The sequence below is a fragment of the Anas platyrhynchos genome, chromosome Z (assembly GCF_047663525.1).
Source record: "Anas platyrhynchos isolate ZD024472 breed Pekin duck chromosome Z, IASCAAS_PekinDuck_T2T, whole genome shotgun sequence".
NCBI lineage: Eukaryota > Metazoa > Chordata > Aves > Anseriformes > Anatidae > Anas > Anas platyrhynchos.
In genome coordinates this window covers 352,484-371,446 of record NC_092621.1, presented here as the reverse complement: position 1 = coordinate 371,446, position 18,963 = coordinate 352,484, and the positions used below count along the sequence as shown (strand labels likewise).

The following is an 18,963-nucleotide window of genomic DNA, read 5'->3' as shown; positions in this document are numbered from 1 at the left end:
TTCTTTCTTGCAATAGGACCTGGATGTGGATCCTAAAGAGGCCAATAAAGGAACTCCTGAGGAAACTGGAAGCTATTTAGTATCAAAGGACCTTCCCAAACACTGCCTCTACACCAGGCTAAGTTCACTCCAAAAACTAAGGGTTAATATAAATTGTTCCTCGCAAGTTTGTTCAGATAGCATAGATTAATCATGTTGCTTTGCAGTTCTATTGGGTTGGCTGTGTATTGTTTGCATGGTAGGTAACAGGTTCTGGAGACATACGCAACATACCAGATTTAAATCCTGGCTACTTAGAAGGGAGAATGACTAACAGCAACACTTAGTGACTATAACTAGTTCCTCCACTGTAAAATAAAAGCCAGAGAATCAATGCATGTGCAATCCCAATGCCATTGTGCAAGGCACTTTGTATTTTCTAGGATTGTGCTGAACTTTGACAAGATGATTATTTTTATGATCATCATCTTGTGCACATTGTGGAAATGTTCCTGTGCCTTGTAGTACAGTAAGAGTGTGACCTGAAACATAGCTGCATCTTACAGTTATGAGAAGGAGATAAAAATGTTACATATTTCTATTCCAAGTTGTGTTCTTGGATGAGGCTTTTGAAAGGTTCTCACTTCAGCATACTGTGGCACTGTTAAGTTTATCTTTTGTATCTTTTATTTATGAACATCTTATCTGGACATGGCTAGGTATCTTTTCTTAAATGCTTCTGGCAGGTGTTGTAATAAAAATGCTTCTAGAAATAAAGACTGTCAGGTGGACAAGTATTAAGCAGATCAGGAGGTCTTCAGTAAAGTTCTGAGGTGTCCTTAGCCAGTAAAGGGGACAAAGTTTAATTTTACTCTGTTCTCTAAAATGTTCGGAGGAGTGGGCAACAGGGGAGGTTTTTTGTTGTCGTGTTACCTGCAACAATAGAAAATAAAACTTTCTGGCCTGCAGCATATCTTGGGCATCCAGCCTGCAACATAATTGAGAAATCCTGTCTGCATGTCATGTACAGGGACATCTGATGTGGTTTACCTACATTTTAACCAGTAGAGGGAAACTGAACCTTGAATTAGCATGAAATATGAGTTTGCAGAAAAAACTTTATGATGAGTAGATTGCTTTTTGCAATCCCACAGAGTTCTTAAGAATATTAACACATCAGTCGAGAACCTCCATCTTTCAAGCAGCATGCATGTAACTAACGTGGTTAAGACTTGACTAATACGTGGCTTTAGCTCCTAAAATAGATTGGTCTCCTCCTCCATTAGTAGATTATGCTTCTTGAAATTTTTCCTATTTGGCTTATTTAGAGAAGTATAACCTTCCCCCCCCATTCTGTTTTGTAGGAACACTTGATCTTCACGGTTTGTTTGCACTATGAATATCCAGGAATAGAAGATACAATGGATGAAAGAAAGGAAGTTAATGTTGGGAAGCCCCTTATTGCTAAATTAGGCCTCCATCATGGATTCAAAAATAACTGCCTCCAGACCTGTTGTGTGACTAATAATCCTTTTCACAATCAAGTAGAATCAAGTCCAGTGGCAACTAACTACTACTTCCCTAGTCACTGCCAACCAAACTCCTGCCCAGGCATTTACCATGGAAACCGTACTTGCTCAGACAGCGTTAGACAACCGGAGGCATGTTCTTGCAATGGGACTTCAAGAATATTAGCTTCAAGACATGAAGTACAGAATTACCAATCCCCTGCACAAAAATGTAATGTGCCAGTAGAGACTACAGATGATACTGTTGAACTGGAATTCCTCCTTTCTGACAGCCTTAGGTTCTCTAAGCAGCAGTAGCTGTGATGTCTTCAGAACAGACCAGATATCATCTTTGGATATGGACTTTCCACGCTGCCTATCCATCTTCTGGATTTTGGGGACTTTGAGTCAAAGGGACCGGAGAGTCTAGAGGTGGTATTGGGAATGAGGATATGATGGGTGTTGGTTCATACTGCTCTCAGGGAAAACTTCTAGGATCTAAGGAAACAAAACTGGACTGATAGACTTAGGAATGAAAAGGCATGTGTTTTTTTTTTGTCCTACCGTTAGAAGCTTGATACATGCAAAAACACAAACTCAAGTATCATATTCCATGATATGGCTGTCAGGCAACTAATGAACACAGGCAACCATACATCTCTGGCAGGAAACTTACTGTTTCAGATGCAGAATACGTATAATCCTGGTTATCATGTCAGAGTTTCTCTTGATAGTAGGGCCTTGGAACTTCCCAGCTGCTTTTCCTCCAGTACCTTCTGGAGTTACAAGATTTACTGTAAACATATGCTTCATAAATACTCTGTTTTTAGAGAGGAGCTGCTCATCCTATACAAAAAAAAAAAAAAAAAAAAAAAGAAACAACCCATGCCTAGCTGTTAGTGGGAAAAATGTTGATAGACTTAAGTAGGAAAATGAATTTCCATGTTCTCTATCATTTAATGTGATTTTTAAAAATCCATTCCCCCCCAAATGATAAATAATATTTTTCTCTCTTCCACCTTTCAGTTGTCTAGGATCCAGGGATTTCTTTTTACATACTGCATTACAGTGAAGTTTTATGTGTTAGGATGTTGTAACAACCTGCTGTTGAGTATATAAGGTGACACATGAAGTAAATGAACTGAACGAAGGGGGAGCTTTTACAGAAGTGAAGATGTGGTGTTTTAATATGCAGTGTTAAGAATGTCTCCTTGAAGACTCCAGTTTCTTTTCTTCCTCATGTATATATTAAGATCAATCACTGACATTCCTGTCCTTTGGATCTAGCTAATAATCAGCATTTACTGCATTTTGCATGTACGCTTCTGCCAGTGTTTGGCAGAAACTGACAGATGCTGAACTGTGCAAGGAAAGCAAAAGGTGAGGATGAGAAGAGGAACTGACCTAATAAACTAACATCGCTTTCAGAGAGAGAATACTAGCTTACAAATAATCAGAGGATGCAAAATCAGGTTCTTACTGTGGTGGATTGTTCTCAAGATAATTTTTGTCTCATATCACACACAAGATTTTTACTGAGCTAGTTGCTGGATAGGTGGTCTTTTCTGTTCTGGAACACTAAATGGAAATGTCAGGGAGAAAAGTACCTGTTTGTTGCAAACAAAGTATTGCATAGGTAGTCCTGCAGTAAAATATACTGAAGGCTGAAAGGGAACGGGCAAGATGAGTGAAAATTTTGAGGTTCTTCAGGCTGAAGTAGCGGGATGGTGTTTCTGGATATCAGCCGGTGTTTTTCTTGTGGTGATTTTAAAAGAACAAACAACCAAAGAACTACTCAAATGTTTTCTGAGCCAAATGAATTCATGTTCTTTCAAATAAAAAGGTTAAAGGAAAAGTCTAACCAATAACTATGAAAGCCCAAGATAACGACTCCAGCATACACAAACATAAAACGTGTAAAGCAGAAGGTGAGAGCCAATGCCTTCAAGTCAGGGCCTGAGATCTTGCCTGTTTCCCTGCAGCCTCTATGTGTGTGCATTTGCTTTGGAGCTTAAAGGTGGAGTTAATCTCTCCATGGGCTAGATGCCAAAAGCAAGCTAGGCTTCCAGGGCCTTGAGCTTTTAAAACCTGTAATTTTCCTATGCAATGCAGAGGTATAGGCACCTTCGGAAGGCAGGTGATCCTGTACTAAGAGGCAAATGAGCTACTTCCATATGGTGCTTTACTACTTCGTTGACCAAAGGGAACAGATGGAACTCGTCTGGACTAGCTGTTATCTTTTTAGATAACACAGATTCTTTTGGTCTGTGTCCAGGAAAGGACAGTTTTGCTTAGTGAACTGTTTTTGCTTGTTCAGGTTGAATAGTTTAATCAAAAAGACACTTTTTTTCTAATGTTTTGTTTTAGAATACCTAGAAATCTGTTACCTGCCTATGTGTATTTGGGGAAGACTGTGAGAAAATTGATGTTTTTAAAAGTTTTTTGTTGTTGTTTTTTAAAAGGTTTTGACGTGTTTGTTTGTTTTTTTAGTTTTTTAAAAGACTTGATACTTTGAAATCATGAAAATATGAGGGTGTGAGGTTACAGAGAGAAAACCTCTGTTAAAGAGAGGTTTCAGATACAGGCAGTAATCTCTCCTGCCTTGATAACACTGATAAGTAGCATTGCTTTAATTAGGACCCTCATCATGAAATAATACTTTACTTTAGAAAAATTAAGTAGGTAGCAAAAAAAGTTGAAAATTTTGTTCTATTGATGTGATGGACAAACCAGCTTAAATCTTCAGTTGAGAACGGCACCTTCTGCTGCAATCCTCTGGCGTGTTGGCTGGATGCTCAGGGAGGGCTCTGCTTGGGCTATTAAGAGCATTGTTAACTAGATCTGCTGATCTTCGAATTAATTTGCACTGAAAAGTGGATATATATATGTGGAAATTAATGTAGTTATTTCCAAAATGACAGCCATGCTTGAGGTAATCTGCAAATGAGCTTGAGTTTCTGATATCTCTTTTGGAGGGTATTAAATAGTGACCTATTTACTGAGGATTGAGATGTACCTGTGTGTTAATTATCCTGTGTAAATGACTTATAAATTGAAAGTATAGCTTGAGAAATGTTCCGGTACTGTAATATTTAGTCAATGTGTTGTCACAATTTTCTGATTACTATGAAAACTTATTTTATTTCTTATTCTTGAAATAAACTGTTGTCCACAAGATGTATCTGTGCATATGTAGATGCTGTATTGTCCTACTTCTTCCAATTTAAAAACAACAACAAAAAAAAAGTCAACAAAACTCCATTAAAAATGCATTTTGTAGAAAAAGTTTCTGTTTCTTAACGAGAAGGGCAAATCTGATTTGTGAGCTTCAATTCAGGTTGAGCACACCTGCACCCTGGTCCTGTACAGGTTTCTCAAACTATGCACTTAGTAGTAGAGGATTTTTTTTTTGCACTTTTCTATGCTTTCTAGCTTCTGCTGTCTCAACCTGCCTGCTGGTTAAGATGAGGTGATGTTTTTCCATCACCTCACAGAGACATCCCAGCTAGTTTCAGCAGTATTTTGTCCATTTTCATGAGAAATGCAGATAAAGTTGTTTTGAAACCTTAAAAGCTGTCTAGAAGGCAAAGGACTCGCTGGCTGTATTTGTGTGCTCATTTGCAGGTGTGCTCTGACCTTGGTGACATGGGATGGGCTCCCAGGAGCAGCAGTGCTGGGCACGAGGAGCTGTCTCGGGGCACGGCTTAAAGCTGGCAGTGGGCCAGCTCCAACCTTTGGAGATCAATACCTGAGATGCTTGAAATGTAACTGTGTTTGAACGTGGAAAAGAAAAGGTCACGGGACTGTAGAGGTTGGGAGGAGACCTCTGCACGTCGTCTGACGAAGGACCTGCGACAGTAGGGTCTGTGGGGAAGGTCTTTATTGTCTGAGTCCTACTTCAAAAGGGGGTGGTGATGGAAACGCATTTTCTCGAGGTGTTGCTGCCTTTTGGACCTGCTTTAACTGTTCTGATCGTTGGTGTTAAGGGTGAAACATTCCACTGCTTATGGATGAGCTGTAAGAGGCATGTGTTTCCTTTTGGCCCCTATCCAGCAAAGCACTTTAAAAGTTAAGCATGCATAAATGAGCCAACGTTTAAATCTCAGTGAAGTCAGTAGGATTAAAATAGATTACTAAACCTACCTAGGCATTTGTTAAAGCTGTCTCTGGTTGTGATGCTCTGTCTGAGCTAACTGCCTTGCTTTTTTTCCTGAAGGGTGATTTTGTGAGGATAGTACTTATTTTTATCTTGAATTTTCTGCTAGGCTGTGTTAATTTGCCAGCTGCTTTATCTATAGATTTTTGTGTGACTTACTGGTGTTGGTTTCTCTTTTTCAGAGTTGAATAGGTTTGGAAGGCAGGCTTGAAGGTAGTCTAAATAAGCTCAGGCTTGTCTGGCGAAGGAGAAGTTCACACCTTCAGAAAGGCCAATGCTCTTTTTCTGTTCCCTCCCCACTCTGCACTGAGAGGCTAATATGAATGCAAGAAGTTATTGTTAATGCACCACTGAACTTCAGAGAGTGATCCTGTTTTTAGCAAGTGATGGAAGTAGGGGAACATGAGAGGCTTATAAAGAGCTCTCCAGCAGTGACGGCTTAGGATTCATTTGGTTTGGCATTCTGAGTTTCACGTCCTTGGCCTTTGCTTACTATGCTGGCTGTGCTCGTCTGTGAGCCCAGAAGGCAGAGCTGGGACGTAACGCTGCACCAGCTGCCACTGCCCTTGGTTAAGCAGCCTCTCGTGTGTTGCTGTGTGGTGGCAAATTGCCAGAGGAGATCCGTACCGCACAGGCAGTAAGATATTTTGTACCGACCTGTACGAGCATCTTTCTCTGTCAGTCTGTTTTCTCCACTTTATATGAGGTCTGTAGGATGGAAGATTTCTCCTCTAAAGTGTTTCTGAATAGCACTCTGAAATTGTGGTGCTGCTGATAGGTTTAGTAGGAAGGGTTTTATGCTTCCACATAAACCTCTCCTAGGGTACTCTTACCCATTTATCGTATGCAGTGAGACTGCCAGAGCAGTGGTTGCACCGTGACAACACCAGATGAGCAGAATACCCTTGGGAACTCAGGTTGCCCCTGGTCAGAAGTACTGACTGAAGTAATGCTGGGATCTCATTTTGGCACAGCTGAGATCTGAAGCCTTCTGGTGGCAGAGGTCGTCAGCTGGTGTTCCTGGATTGCACCACTTGACACCAGAGCCCAGGACAACCAGTTAACTTCATACCTGATGTTGGGACTGGGGGAAGAAAATAGCTGAATACAGTGGGTAAAATGTTATCTTCAGTTTACATCACATTGACCTAATGGAATTTTTCATGTTCTCTTTGCCAGTTATTTCTCACAGTTATTCCTCTCAAAAGGCAACTGCTTTAATAGCAGGAGGTGTTTGAACAAGGCCACCTTTTGAACTGCTGTAGCCACTGCCTGTTGTAGTCTAATCAAGGCACTCTTCATATTGAAATGGAGACTGTCTTGACCTTCCACATAAATGGTGTGAGTGAATTTGCCTTCTATATCTACATAAAGCTCTGCAAGTTACCACCTCAGTAAAACAACTTTGTACCTTGTGTGTCCTTAAATTGTCCCATTGGCCACAGAAGATCGTCTGCACCATGTAGCTCCTCACCAGCAGTTTTCAAAGCAGTTTCTCTGTCTCTGTAGATGTTGCTTTTGTTCATGCATCAACTCTTTTCCCCCGTTCTGTGTCAGCTAATTAGTGGCTTTGGCCACTCTGTCATCCATTAATCATCAGGGCTGTGTTCATCTTGATGTATGTTCCTGACTTCCGTAAGTATAATACTTCTCATTATTACTCCCTCCTTGCACAGAATTTTAATTCAGAGTAAGATCTGTTCACTTTATGGCATGTTACCTTTTGATATCCAAGGTGTTTGCTATGAATTAGAGGTTTTAGGGTACCAGGTGTGGGAGGAGGGTTTGGAGGTGTCTTCTTTTCCTTTTTTTTTTTTTTTTTTTTTTTAGTTTGCTCATCTTTTAGTTTAGTAATTGCAATTATCTAGGAATGGAGTAATAAGAACACCTTAATGTTATGGAAATTAAGCAGTTACTAAATTTCTAAGGTACCACTGCTGCAATTTAGTCATAGCAGGCTTATTTTAAAAGCTAATTAGAAATGCTGTCTCCCATCATTTCTGCTGGCATGCACGATGAGCATGAGCACGTGGTGCACGTGGGCTGTGTGTTCCCACATCAACCAGCCTCCGCACGTACTTTCATCACTCAAAGTGCTACTGCAAGTGCAGGAGGAAATGACTAGGACTTCCTCATCTTTTTTTTTTTTTTGGGTAGAAATCCATTTTTCCAGCACTCTGCTTTCATTTTTTGGAGTCAATTGAAATTAGAATGAAAAGTCTTCAACCTGTTGTGCAAGCGATTTCACTATACAGAAGGACAGAGGTTAAAACAGCTCAGATATGGTTCGTAGGCTCTCTAATCGTGTAGCTTGATGGTTAGGACTTATTTCACCTCTCCAAATGTTAGGCAGCTCTAGTTTCTTGTATTCTGTCCTGCCATCCTATAATAGATGCTTATTGGGTGTGTGCTGTAGGGCAGCACACCTTGTCCTGCAGAGGCAGGCGCCTCCTATTATGACCAGGCAGCCTAGAGATGCCTAACCTCTAGGGGGCTAACACTGCTCAGGTGAATTCCTCTCTAAACATGCTATTTTTCAGCACTCTAGATATTTAAACTGATCGCAGGATTCTTCTCTGTTCATTTCTTCTCTTAATGTCTTTGCTGTTCTCCTTTCCCTTCCCTCCTGTTTAATGCCAGCAGTATCCACAGTACCTGCCTTGCAGGGCTGACTGGGAGATTGGTCCAGTAATTTTTAAGAACTGTTTTGAGAATGTCATAAAAAGTGCCAGATATGTTTTGTGCTTTTTGTCCTCTCAGAACCATTGCTGTCTTTCAAGGAAGTGCAAAGTAACCATAAGATGTCGACTTGCAGATTCTCAAAGGTTTGTGGGTTTTGCTTTATGCCTGTCTTAGTGATACGCAGACTCTGCATACACTGCAGGCTGTTTCAACACTGCAGCTGCAAAGAAGACATCATTTTACTTGGTACATCCATTAGATTATCAGCTCTGGTTGTAATGGAAATAATGGCCTCGTTTTAATCAGAAAATAGCTGCGCTTTATGGCAAGCAGTTTACCTGTCCTAACAGGTACAGTACTTACTGCATCTGTTTGTACACTACATTGCAATCACATTGGTAATTTGCTGGTTAAAGGTGGAGTGGGTTTAAAACAGAGGTAGGACTGACTGCACGCTGCAGTGGAAGCCCCCCTGCTAATTTCTGTCATGCTGTCCTCTGGCATGATTCTGGTTGTAATGCAGCATCCCCCTCTGGTGTTAAAACACACTTTCCTCTGATGAGATGTATGGGAGCAGGCAATTTGCTTGCTCTGTTTCTAAATCCATAGTACTGGATTTTGCTGTGGCATAATCTTTGCCGTACTCTGAGAGGGTGTTGTTAAAAATGCACGGTCATTGCACTGTACATCTGTGGTACAACTTAGTGTTACAGTGCACGTTGTTCTCCTGTGATTGTTGCCACAGTGTGTTTCTGACACTCACAGGAAGATGAAACTGTCTTTTTGCCAGTATATCTAGGAAATGTGAATCAGTATTTCTTGTATGTCTGCCATGTGCCCTGATGTACACTGTCAGCCAAACAAGCTCTTACACAATTACGGTCACCTAAAGTCTTGCAGGGAGGTAAGGTGTAATATAGAGTGCAGGATTTCTGGCAGACCTTCTGCAGAGTCCTTACAAGTAGGTATGGATCTGTACAGCTTGGGTTGAGAACCGTGGCTGTTCAACACGTGTTCCCAGTTCAGGTGTGTGCATGGCCCAGCGCAGCTCCTGGACTTGCTGATGGCAGCCTGGTCCCTCCTGTTGTCCCACCACAAAATAAATGCCCGTGTGTACTTGTGTTCATCTCTGTGCGGTATGTATCACACACACAACAAAGCGGATCAATGCATCTGGAGTCGAGTACATTTTTGAAGTGGAATCTGGGCCACATTCAACCACATGCTGTTAATGTCTTGGCAATGAGAGTGCTGCTTGCAAATGCTTTTGTCGGTGATACTCTCTAGAAAAAAAAAATTCTTAGGAACTCCTGTAATACAAGTAACCTGCATAAAGGTTGTGTGACAGTGCCCCTCCTGGGCAAAACCGTTATTGTGCAGAGGTAAGGTAAAGAGAATTCCTTCTTTTGGGAATGCAGAGCTGCAACATTGGCTTTGTCAAATACCTGAAGGAATAGAAAAACTGCCACAGTGCTGTACTGGAAGATTTTCAGGCATGGGAACTGGCAATAAGTAAATAAATAAATGCTACAATGGTTGAATTACAAAGTTATTTACTACCTCTTTTTGAGGCACTGCTTGTTCTGACAGAGCAATACCGAAACCACAAGAAATCTGTGCTGAACTGGCGAATTGAAAAGAAATCCTTTTTATAGTCTCCTAAATATTTTAAACCAAACTTTACTTATTGACACAAACTGCTCGGAAGGAATCAAACTGATGAATGATGTTAAAGGTATGAATGCTACTAACGCTGTTGAAAAGCAGCGGCCTTATCAGCGAGCTGCAGCAGGTGGCCACACTGTGCCTCTCCAAAGGAGGCCTGCACAGGAATGGTGGGGAAACAGGTACTCAGTGGTTCTCCTGTGTAAATGCGTTCTCCTCCGTAATGTTGTCATGTGCTACAGGACATCAGAAGCACAAAAATTACAAGTGCTGTAACTCACACGCTTGCAAGGCTCTAGCTTTTGTCAAAGTGGGAGAAAAATGCCAGCAGAAATGCATAAATTATGGAAGAACATGAGTGAAATAAGTGCTCATTCAAGTGCACGGAGCTAATTGAGTCATGAACCCTTGTACTCAATGAGTCAAAGTGATTTGGAGTCGATATCCTTTTACAGGACCCAAATCTGTGCAATCATGCCTGTCACTGCTGCCTGCATTCATTGGTTTTAGCAAGAACCAGCACAGTTCCTCTTGAGAAGCCCCAGTGGATCTGGTTACCCTGCGAGTTTTCAAGTTCCTTTTGAAATTTTCTCCATCCAAGACTCTGTGAACACAACACACTGGGCTCGCACTGCAGGAACTACATTCAAATTCCTGCCTGGGAGTGCGTACGTCATCCTCTGTCCTGGTGTAAGCGTGGGTGCTTGGCAGCACAGCCCCTGCTCTAGGGCTCATCTGGAGGAGAAGCTTTTTATCTACACTGCTCTGTGACTATTGAATAGTTACAAAACTTCCCAGTTTGTTTAATGTTTAGTGTTTATTGAACTCTGTGTTGCCGTTTATTTTCACAATGAATGACAGCGAACGTGATTCAGAACTCTAATTTTCCCATGGGCCTTGGCTGCGTAAGCTTGGGCTGAAGACATTTGTTGTGCTTTTGGTCTTCCTTCAGTCCCTCAGCCCTGTGTAAGGGGAGCACGTGGTGGCTGGCAGGTGTCGCAGCTCATTTGGACCATATTCCTTAGATCTTCTCTCAACCATAACACTGCTTCACATGAAGACAATAGATAATCAGGTGTTTGGTGCTTCTGATTTCAATATATTCAGCTCAGATCTTTAGCAGCAGAAAATCTACAGTAAATTAAGCTATGCGATTTGTCTGGATCTGTGAGTTTCCTTTCCCTGGTGGTCTTCTAAACTTGGCCTCTAGCTTTTGACTGATGTTTCTCAGCTAAATTTCTGCTTTTTTGGCTTCCCTTCAACTTTGCAGCTGTTTGTGAAGCCAGTCACTCTGTGGGTTGAGGAGAAAAAAAAAAAAAAAAAATACTTGTAAGATACAGAGTGCAATTTCTACTTAGCATACAGCCTTTTCATTTTAGTTCTCATGTGAGAAAGTTATTGCTATTAAAACACTTCCCTAAACCATACCAGTAAATCAGACAGATTCAGACTCTTACTGAAGTTGAAACTAGTTACTTTGCTGATTCCAAAGTTATATGTATATCTATGGGAACATATAATTTAATATCACACCGTTCTTAAGAGTAATTGGCATCTAAATATTCCTACAACTTAAAATGCAAATAGATGCAGATAACATGCGTGGTAGATAAATAAAACACTGCTACATGTTACCTTAAGATAGCGCTCTTGGCTTCGCTGTGTTGCAAAACTGTTCGAGCAGATTTTGGTCCCCAGATTTGGATCATGCAATAAAGTTTGTGTCACAGGGGAATAATTTCAGTTGTGAAATTATTCTGATATTCTAATTGTACACCAAAAGCAAGAATTCTCTTTCTAGCTCTGCTAAGTGCCATGGAGCAGAGGTCTGTGGACGCGGTGCTGTCTCAGAATGCCAGCCAGGGCCTCGGGGTGCCAGGACCAAGTGGCCTGTGTAACGTTGGAGCCCTCCAAGGCAGGAGCCGCTTTTGTTGTGTGTGGTTGCAACAGGCCCTCTCTTTTCATAGAACACATAGTGCTGTGTCCCTGCAAGCGTACGATCTGTTACTGGACTGAATTCACAACTGGTTAACCACTGCAGCCCCGCGCTCTGTGGCAGGTGAGCAGACACGTGCCTACGGCTGCTGGTGCAGGCAGAGTCCTGTCAGGAGCTCACCTGCCCAACGTGAGGCCAGGGCTGTGTCCTGCCACACCTGTCGCCCTTGGCAATGAAATCAGAAGGAAATGTCACATTCACTTATTTAGACTCTGCTCTGTACTGAAATAATTCTACCAGGTACATCATGACATCAGCAGACTTCTACACACCATCATCCGTCCAAAGAAGAGATCTGAGGAGGTGGCTGCTTAACTTATCACAAACGAGTCTGCCAAGAAAAAACAAATGTTTATTTTGAAATCACAGGACTGTAGTGGTTGGAAGGAACCTCGAAAGATCATCGGGTCCAACCCTCAATGGATGTTTTAAAGCTGAAAATAAGTTAATATTCAATGCTTGGTTTCCCAAATACAAGCATTATATGCTGAGTTGGAGGGTTGGTTGGTTTGTTTGTTTTTTCCAGTCAGCCCTTTCTCTGACTCCCTAAAATACAGATTCACTGAAGCTAAAACTTTGCAGAGCACTGTCAGCTTTAGCAACATTCCACACTCAAAAGTTTTTTTGACAAAAAAAAATAAAAAAATAATAAAAATAAAATTAAAAAAAAGCTTGAGACTATCAGAGCATCTCTTTTTCTTTCCTTTTGTTCTTTGAACTGAATTCCTGAAGACAGAAAGACTGGTGCATGTACTTGGTGCACACAGAGTGCAATGGAAAGCAAAGATGATGATTTAAAGCTACTTCATTATCCGTCTGCCAGCTCAAAATCAAATATGTGTTTGGGTTCCTTCCTGGAAGCTCAGACTGGAAGTTCTAAATTTTCCTTTCCTGACAGAATATGACAGAAAAGGAAAAAAAAAAAAAAAAAAAAAGAGGAAAAAAAAAAGGAAAAAAAAAGTTTGTTTTCTGAAGATCCCCGTGAGAAATAAGTGCCCTTTCTCAATTAATTCTGCTCAAAGTTATTTTCCTTTTAGACTCATCAGTTTTTCTTATTGCAATACTTTCTTACAGCAGTCATCTTGGTGTTAGTCAATTGTTATGATAAAGTTAATATTTAATAATAGCTATCTTGAGAATTATATCAGTAATACTTTTATAAACACAAATGATACTGAGTCATCAGTGATAGCAACTTCTCAAATTAGCAGATGGTGGCCCTATAAGAAAACATGTTTCCATGCCTTACCCTTCAATTTATTCCTAGACTGAACAAAGATAACTAGGTAGTGGCATCTGTTGATGTAATATTTCCTGTTAAACTCCATCTGCCTCCTAGATCTAAAGATGTCCAAGCTATGGTATTTATAAGGTTTAAAAGGTATAATTAGAATTTTGATATATCACAAGTTGGAATTTATTTTAATTATGTAAGATGGACATTTTTGGACAACTCTAAGAAGAGAAGCAATAAAAAATGTAGTGAGCAGAGCGATGACGCTGAGCAGTTGTCTTTGCTACATGGATTATTATTTGTATTCATGTAGTGCAAAATGTAAATTTTTCCCTTATCTGAAACCAAGCTATTTCTTGCATACCAGGCCTGTGTAATTGTTTGTATTGTTCCCATAAAAGGATGGCGGAGAGAGGCTTTCAGAATGGGTCAAACCAATTTCTCTGCTTGCAAAGATTATATCGAGGCATTTGCATTTGTCTTGTCAGCGCGACAGCCTAAGCAGAGTTTAAATCAGGTTTTGCTGTTTACCCTTCTATTATTATCACAAGTCAGTAACTTGCTAACAGAAAAATTTCTACTAATCTTTAGTGGACAAAAGGGTAAGGGCAGGGTGGTGAGTTTATTTTCTCTTCCAAAATGACAAGAGGTTCATAGCAAACCCTGCCACCAGCCCTGCCTCTTCCCGCTGCTGTGGGGCTGGAGGGTTGGCGCCTGTGGGCGCAGGCAGCACCTGGCTTGGGTAAACCCCCAGCGTGGTCCCCAGCCATGCTCTCCCGGACAGCCCCTGCTTCCAAAGCCTCTCATAGATGGTTTTTGTCCCCGCTTTACTGTGAGGGTAAGTGCTGCAAGCCTGACAGAGAGTTGAACCTTCGGGGTAGAAACTCAATAGACCATCTCACAGTCTGTGTTTTCATAGCAATTTTTTATTTGGCTGTTTAATTTTCAGTATGATTTCAATAAGTTACTTTTTGGCTTCATGCTGCCCCTGAAGGATCAGCCAGACTCAAAGTCATTGCTCTGTGCAACGTGACAGAGATCCCATCCACCGCCAGGCGTTTGGCTGCGAGGCTCATCCCGTTTTCTGGAGAGGTTGCTCTGACCTGGCACCAGCTCTTGCGGGACATTTTGCCAGGGACATCGAAGGACATCTTCTCTTCCACCTGAGGCCCTGCAGATGGCATCCAGGAGGCCCACAAGGGTGTCTCGTGACACGGGCATTCCTGTGCACATGTAACCTGAACACAGAGGTGCAGGACTCATCTAGGGTGATGGGATCCTGGGAAGCTCGTGCTCTACCTCCCCATTTGAGCTCTAATTCCTTCATTAGCAATGCCTTTCACCTGGTCTATTTCTAATGCTGGTCATTCTCTGTCTGTCTTTGGAATTCAACAGCCTTCAGCCTGGGTGCCTGTTGACGAAGCAAGTTAAGTTTGTCTTGGAGCCTTTGAAGGAGGAGGAAGGTGTGGTACAAATGAAAGAACAAGTTCAAATCCTTTCTCATGTCAGAGGGATTTTCTACAAACAGATCCTGAAATTTCACATTGTCCCTAGGTGGATGAGGATACACGTGGATTCCTAACAGGACAAAGGAGTCATATAACTCTCTTTTCTTTGCTTTTAATGTGCTAGCATGATCCATGTGTTTTGTCCTCCCAGGGACCATTGCACCCACCCTGTTCTGAAAGCAAATGAAATTCTTGAATGGCATGACCTTGGCCAGCCTGGGCTCAGGTTCAGGACTTCAGTTAGTTAATGCAGTTTGTTGCCTGTGAGACTGTTTGGTTTTCCTTCGGTTGATGTAGGAACACTGCAGGTAAGATTATTCATGGAAAATGTAGCACAGTAGCTCAAAAAGAACAAATGATACTTTTTGTCATGAAGGAAGCCTACAGTGATATTTTAGTCATTAGCTATTCACTCCTAGGTGTGGGTTTCTTGATGCCTGAGGCTCCAACCTGCACACAAACTTGTTGAACACAGCGTGCAGAGGCTGAGGACAGCTCCATGAAGACTCACTGACAGAAGCTGTTTCTGCTGTCCCTCTCTCGCACGTGAGCACGCAGGATAACACATGGTTAATGCCAGTAAAGCTTTGATATTTTCTGTAATTATTTTGTTCCATTGCTCAAGTTCCCGTGGCACAGCCCGGGAGCGGCCCCGGGCCCCCGGTGGCCACCTGAGCAGTTGGCTGCGGTAGCCACCAGGTGTCAACGTTCTTCTGCTGAGCCGGCCTGGCCTCCCTCCGCCGGGCGAGCTGCGGGCTCCTTCCTCTGAGAGAGGATGCAAAACTTCCAGCGTGGGGCTAGTGAGGCTGTGCTGTGCACGGAGTGTTTCTGCAAACGTCGATTACACTCAGAAGCTGTGTAAAGGAGGTCCTGCTGTGGGACCAGGACCTCGGAGGGGGACGAGGAGGCAATGCTGGGACAGCAGCAGCTCCCCCAGGCACAACGAAGCCCTGGGCTGTGGGCAGGTGCTGGTGGGAGCAGCGGCTGCGTGGGAGCGTAACTTCTGAGGCAGCAGTTTCTGAGAGAATGGACAAAGAGGCGAGATACTCCAGGTCTGAAGAGGTGGATTAGGGCCGCAGACAATGCGTGCACGTGCTGGAGGAGCCAATGCCCACAAACTGCTCATAATCTCCCCAAACAGCCTGACATTAAACACAATCTAATCGGGGCCACAGCAGGTGCAGTCAGACCGAGTATTGTCACCAGTGACAGCAAGGGATGCCTCACCGACGGATAACGCTCGGCCGTCCTGCTGCATGGAAAAACGCTCATTCGAGTGGGAGGCAGCTGGGCTGGGGGCACGCAGCCGGCCCCCTCGCCATCCCACGGGAACGTGCTGTCACCTGGGGACCCCTTCCAGCGAGATAACTGCCCTGCATTTGTTTCTTTTGTGTGAAACAAACTGAAATGGCCTCACCACCTGCCACTCCGCACAAAGAAGGGAGAGCCACCAGGGACTGCTGATCCATCTCAAAGAAGGCTGATAAAGTGATGAGTACGGGCTGCCCTGGGTACCAAAACCTCTGGGCTGGGTCTATGTTTGGGGTCCTCTGGCTCATCCCCTCCCTCTTCTGTGGGCCTTGATCCCTCTGCCTCTTCTGCCCCCTTTATGTCAAATGAGAGAGGGGCATTTCCAGTGCTGGGCACATAAATTAGTGGTGTGGCATGCTATGAGGTGACATGTTATGAAAGCAGAAGTGTTTCCCTACCCCAGATGTGTTTTACAATATTTTTGGTGATTTAGGTTGTTGGGTATTTTTAAGACTGCTGTAGGACTGCACGCCACTCAGGCAGGAAGCAGGCGTTTCCGGCAGCGAACAACCTCCCTCCCTCTCGCCGTGCTAACACAGGCAAAGTTACCTAGGACAGTGCGTGCACATGCGGGTAATGCCAAAGCCCAGCAACGAGTTAACTGCTAAGACAGCAGGTGTTGCTTGAGCTAGAGGAATGTGTGCAGCAGACCTTGGACTCTTGGTGGTGGAAGAAAGCCAAAGAGCTATTAATACTATTGGTTTCCTGTTGTTTAATTGTACAAACCTGCAACCTTCCTTAATGTCCCTCCAGATGATGGCTACAGACTTTTCATTTTCCTTGGAAATTTTTACAAAACCAAATTTGCCTTGTTTTCAATCGTAGCTGACCATTTAGCTCTGACTAAATGATGGACTTCTAAAACCCTCAAAAGGACTGTGTTTTGGGACAGGGTTGCTCCCTGGCCCATCCTTCTGCTCCAGCAAACTCCTTGGAAGAAGGCTCAGGACCTTGAGATGGGTATGTACAGTGTAGTGGTAAGAGCTAGCAAACCTAAGATTTTAGGTTCCTATTAGTGAGCATGCAGCGTGAGACGCTACATAAGTGTGCATACATACATGTGTGTGCCTATGTGTGTGTGCAGCTTGCACACCCATGTTGTCAGCGTGCAGCCCAGGCAGCTGTGCAGCACTGCCGGGATGTCGCAGTGCACTGTGTGTCCCTGCGCACGGGGATGCTGATGGCCTGAGCTTGCATGAGCTCAGCATCACGCGTGCACTGGCAGGCTTGGGCAGGGCTGGGGAGCACCCACGAGGAGCTCAGAGGGGCAGGAATACGACCATGCCGTGCCCATGGCCCCAGGCTCATGAGGGATGCAAGAACAGCCGCATCCTTCCAGGGTGCTGGGATGCTTGATGCCCACAGCCAGCCCCAGCTCTCTCCTTGAGCACCCACATGCTCAGCACCACTCAGCTCCGCTCGTGCCATGGCTGCGAGGTCGCTGCTGTTTTCCCCACGCTGGCTCAGGCACAACACAGAAGCGGTGCAGTCCTGAGTCTGGCCCCCTGCCTCTGGGCAGCCACAGGCTCAGCATGTCCTTAGTGTGCTCATATGGTGCTCTGCTTCTTTTTTTCTCTGTTACCTATTGTGTGGCTTCCTCTGACATGTTGGGAAGTTGGGATGCCATTGGAGAAATGTCTTTTCTATCCCGTAAGTGAATAAGAACATTCTGAAACCTGATGAGCACATTTCTGTGTGCTTCCTTGGTGTTTCTTTTTCTTTGATCCCCTCAGCTGGCACGTGCTTGCCCTTATCAGGTTATTTTCAAGCCTGATTGCAAAGGTGATTTGAGACCCGGTCCCCAGTCACCAGCACCAGGCACCTGCACTGTGCCACAGGCCAGAGGGGTCCCAGGGCGCTGGCACCATCCAAGGAAGCACCGAGGGCAAGGGAAGTGCCCTGGCCAGAGGCCACCCGAGTGAGCAAGCAGTCAGATGGCGGTACTGAGGTGCTGCCCCTCAGCTGCGTATATTTTGCTGTTCGTTTGCACACACACCGGGCTTGGCATTGCCCTGTGGCACTCCACGAGCATTCTTCATCTCCCACCTCACGCTGTGACAGAAACACTAAACAGTGCACAGTGCAGACGCATGAATTATTTCCCACAATGAGCTCACCAGTGGTGTAAGGGTGACCCTACAGAGAGGCTGTAAGCCTTGTAACCTCCTGGTGTCCGCAACTCAGGACAAAGCAGGTGTCATTGCAATTGCCAGGGTTACGCTTGCTCACAATGTGTTTCCCATGAGACCTGGCACAGGAGTCAGCTCAGCTGCCGTGTGTGCAAGTTACTCAGTACTGTCAGGTAGCAGACTCACAGAAGAGGTAGCAAGAGTTGGAACATTAGGGAAATGGAAATGGTGATAATAGTAACTATCTTTCCTAGGGAGGGATGATTTTCCAACCTTGTGCCACGGGTGGTAAATTAAACAGAGCTCTCCACAGCCAGTACATTTCAAGGAATTTATGTCTCCTAACCATTTGTAAAAATAAAATTTCCTTAAAATGATTCCTAAAGAAAAAGGATGTGTAAAAGAGCAAAGCTTGTAAGAGGTCTGGGGGATTTATTTGAATTTGGTTTTTATTAGCTGATTATCATAAATATGAGTTTGCCAGTATTTTAAATATTCTGGGTTGAGTTTTATATCAATGCAGGCTGAGTTTAATGTGAAGTGCACATGCACTTCTCCCATATCTTATCAAAAATTTTGATCAAAGTTATTTCTGCTTTTTACTTCACTCATCATAGGGTTTGGGTGTCCATCATCACTGCTCTTGGAAGGCTTTTCACACATCCTGATAAGCCCAAGACATTTTTCTGACAATGTGTTTCTGTTCTGTTTCCTCATCAGCCCTGTTCCCTCTGCTGCACACTGCCCCAGGGCTGAGACCCCCCAAACACCAACAAACAGGCTGCACAAGCACTG

The 18,963-nt window shown here is 43.5% G+C and overlaps 2 protein-coding genes across 5 annotated transcripts in view; both read left to right on the top strand.

Moving 5' to 3' along the window:
* Positions 1-4,664, top strand: part of MALT1 (MALT1 paracaspase) — a 28,380-nt gene extending 23,716 nt beyond the window's left edge. For all 4 annotated transcript variants that reach the window (XM_027446457.3, XM_027446456.3, XM_027446455.3 and 1 more), the window contains 2 exons: positions 17-142; positions 1,344-4,664. In XM_027446457.3, coding sequence (XP_027302258.1) covers positions 17-142; positions 1,344-1,805 — 588 coding nt within the window. In that variant the 3' untranslated portion in view covers positions 1,806-4,664. The remainder of the gene's footprint in view (positions 1-16; positions 143-1,343) is intronic.
* Positions 4,665-16,577: 11,913 nt separating this feature from the next.
* Positions 16,578-18,963, top strand: part of ZNF532 (zinc finger protein 532) — a 53,641-nt gene continuing 51,255 nt past the window's right edge. The window contains exon 1 of the mRNA XM_072030957.1: positions 16,578-16,999. Coding sequence (XP_071887058.1) covers positions 16,996-16,999 — 4 coding nt within the window. The 5' untranslated portion in view covers positions 16,578-16,995. The remainder of the gene's footprint in view (positions 17,000-18,963) is intronic.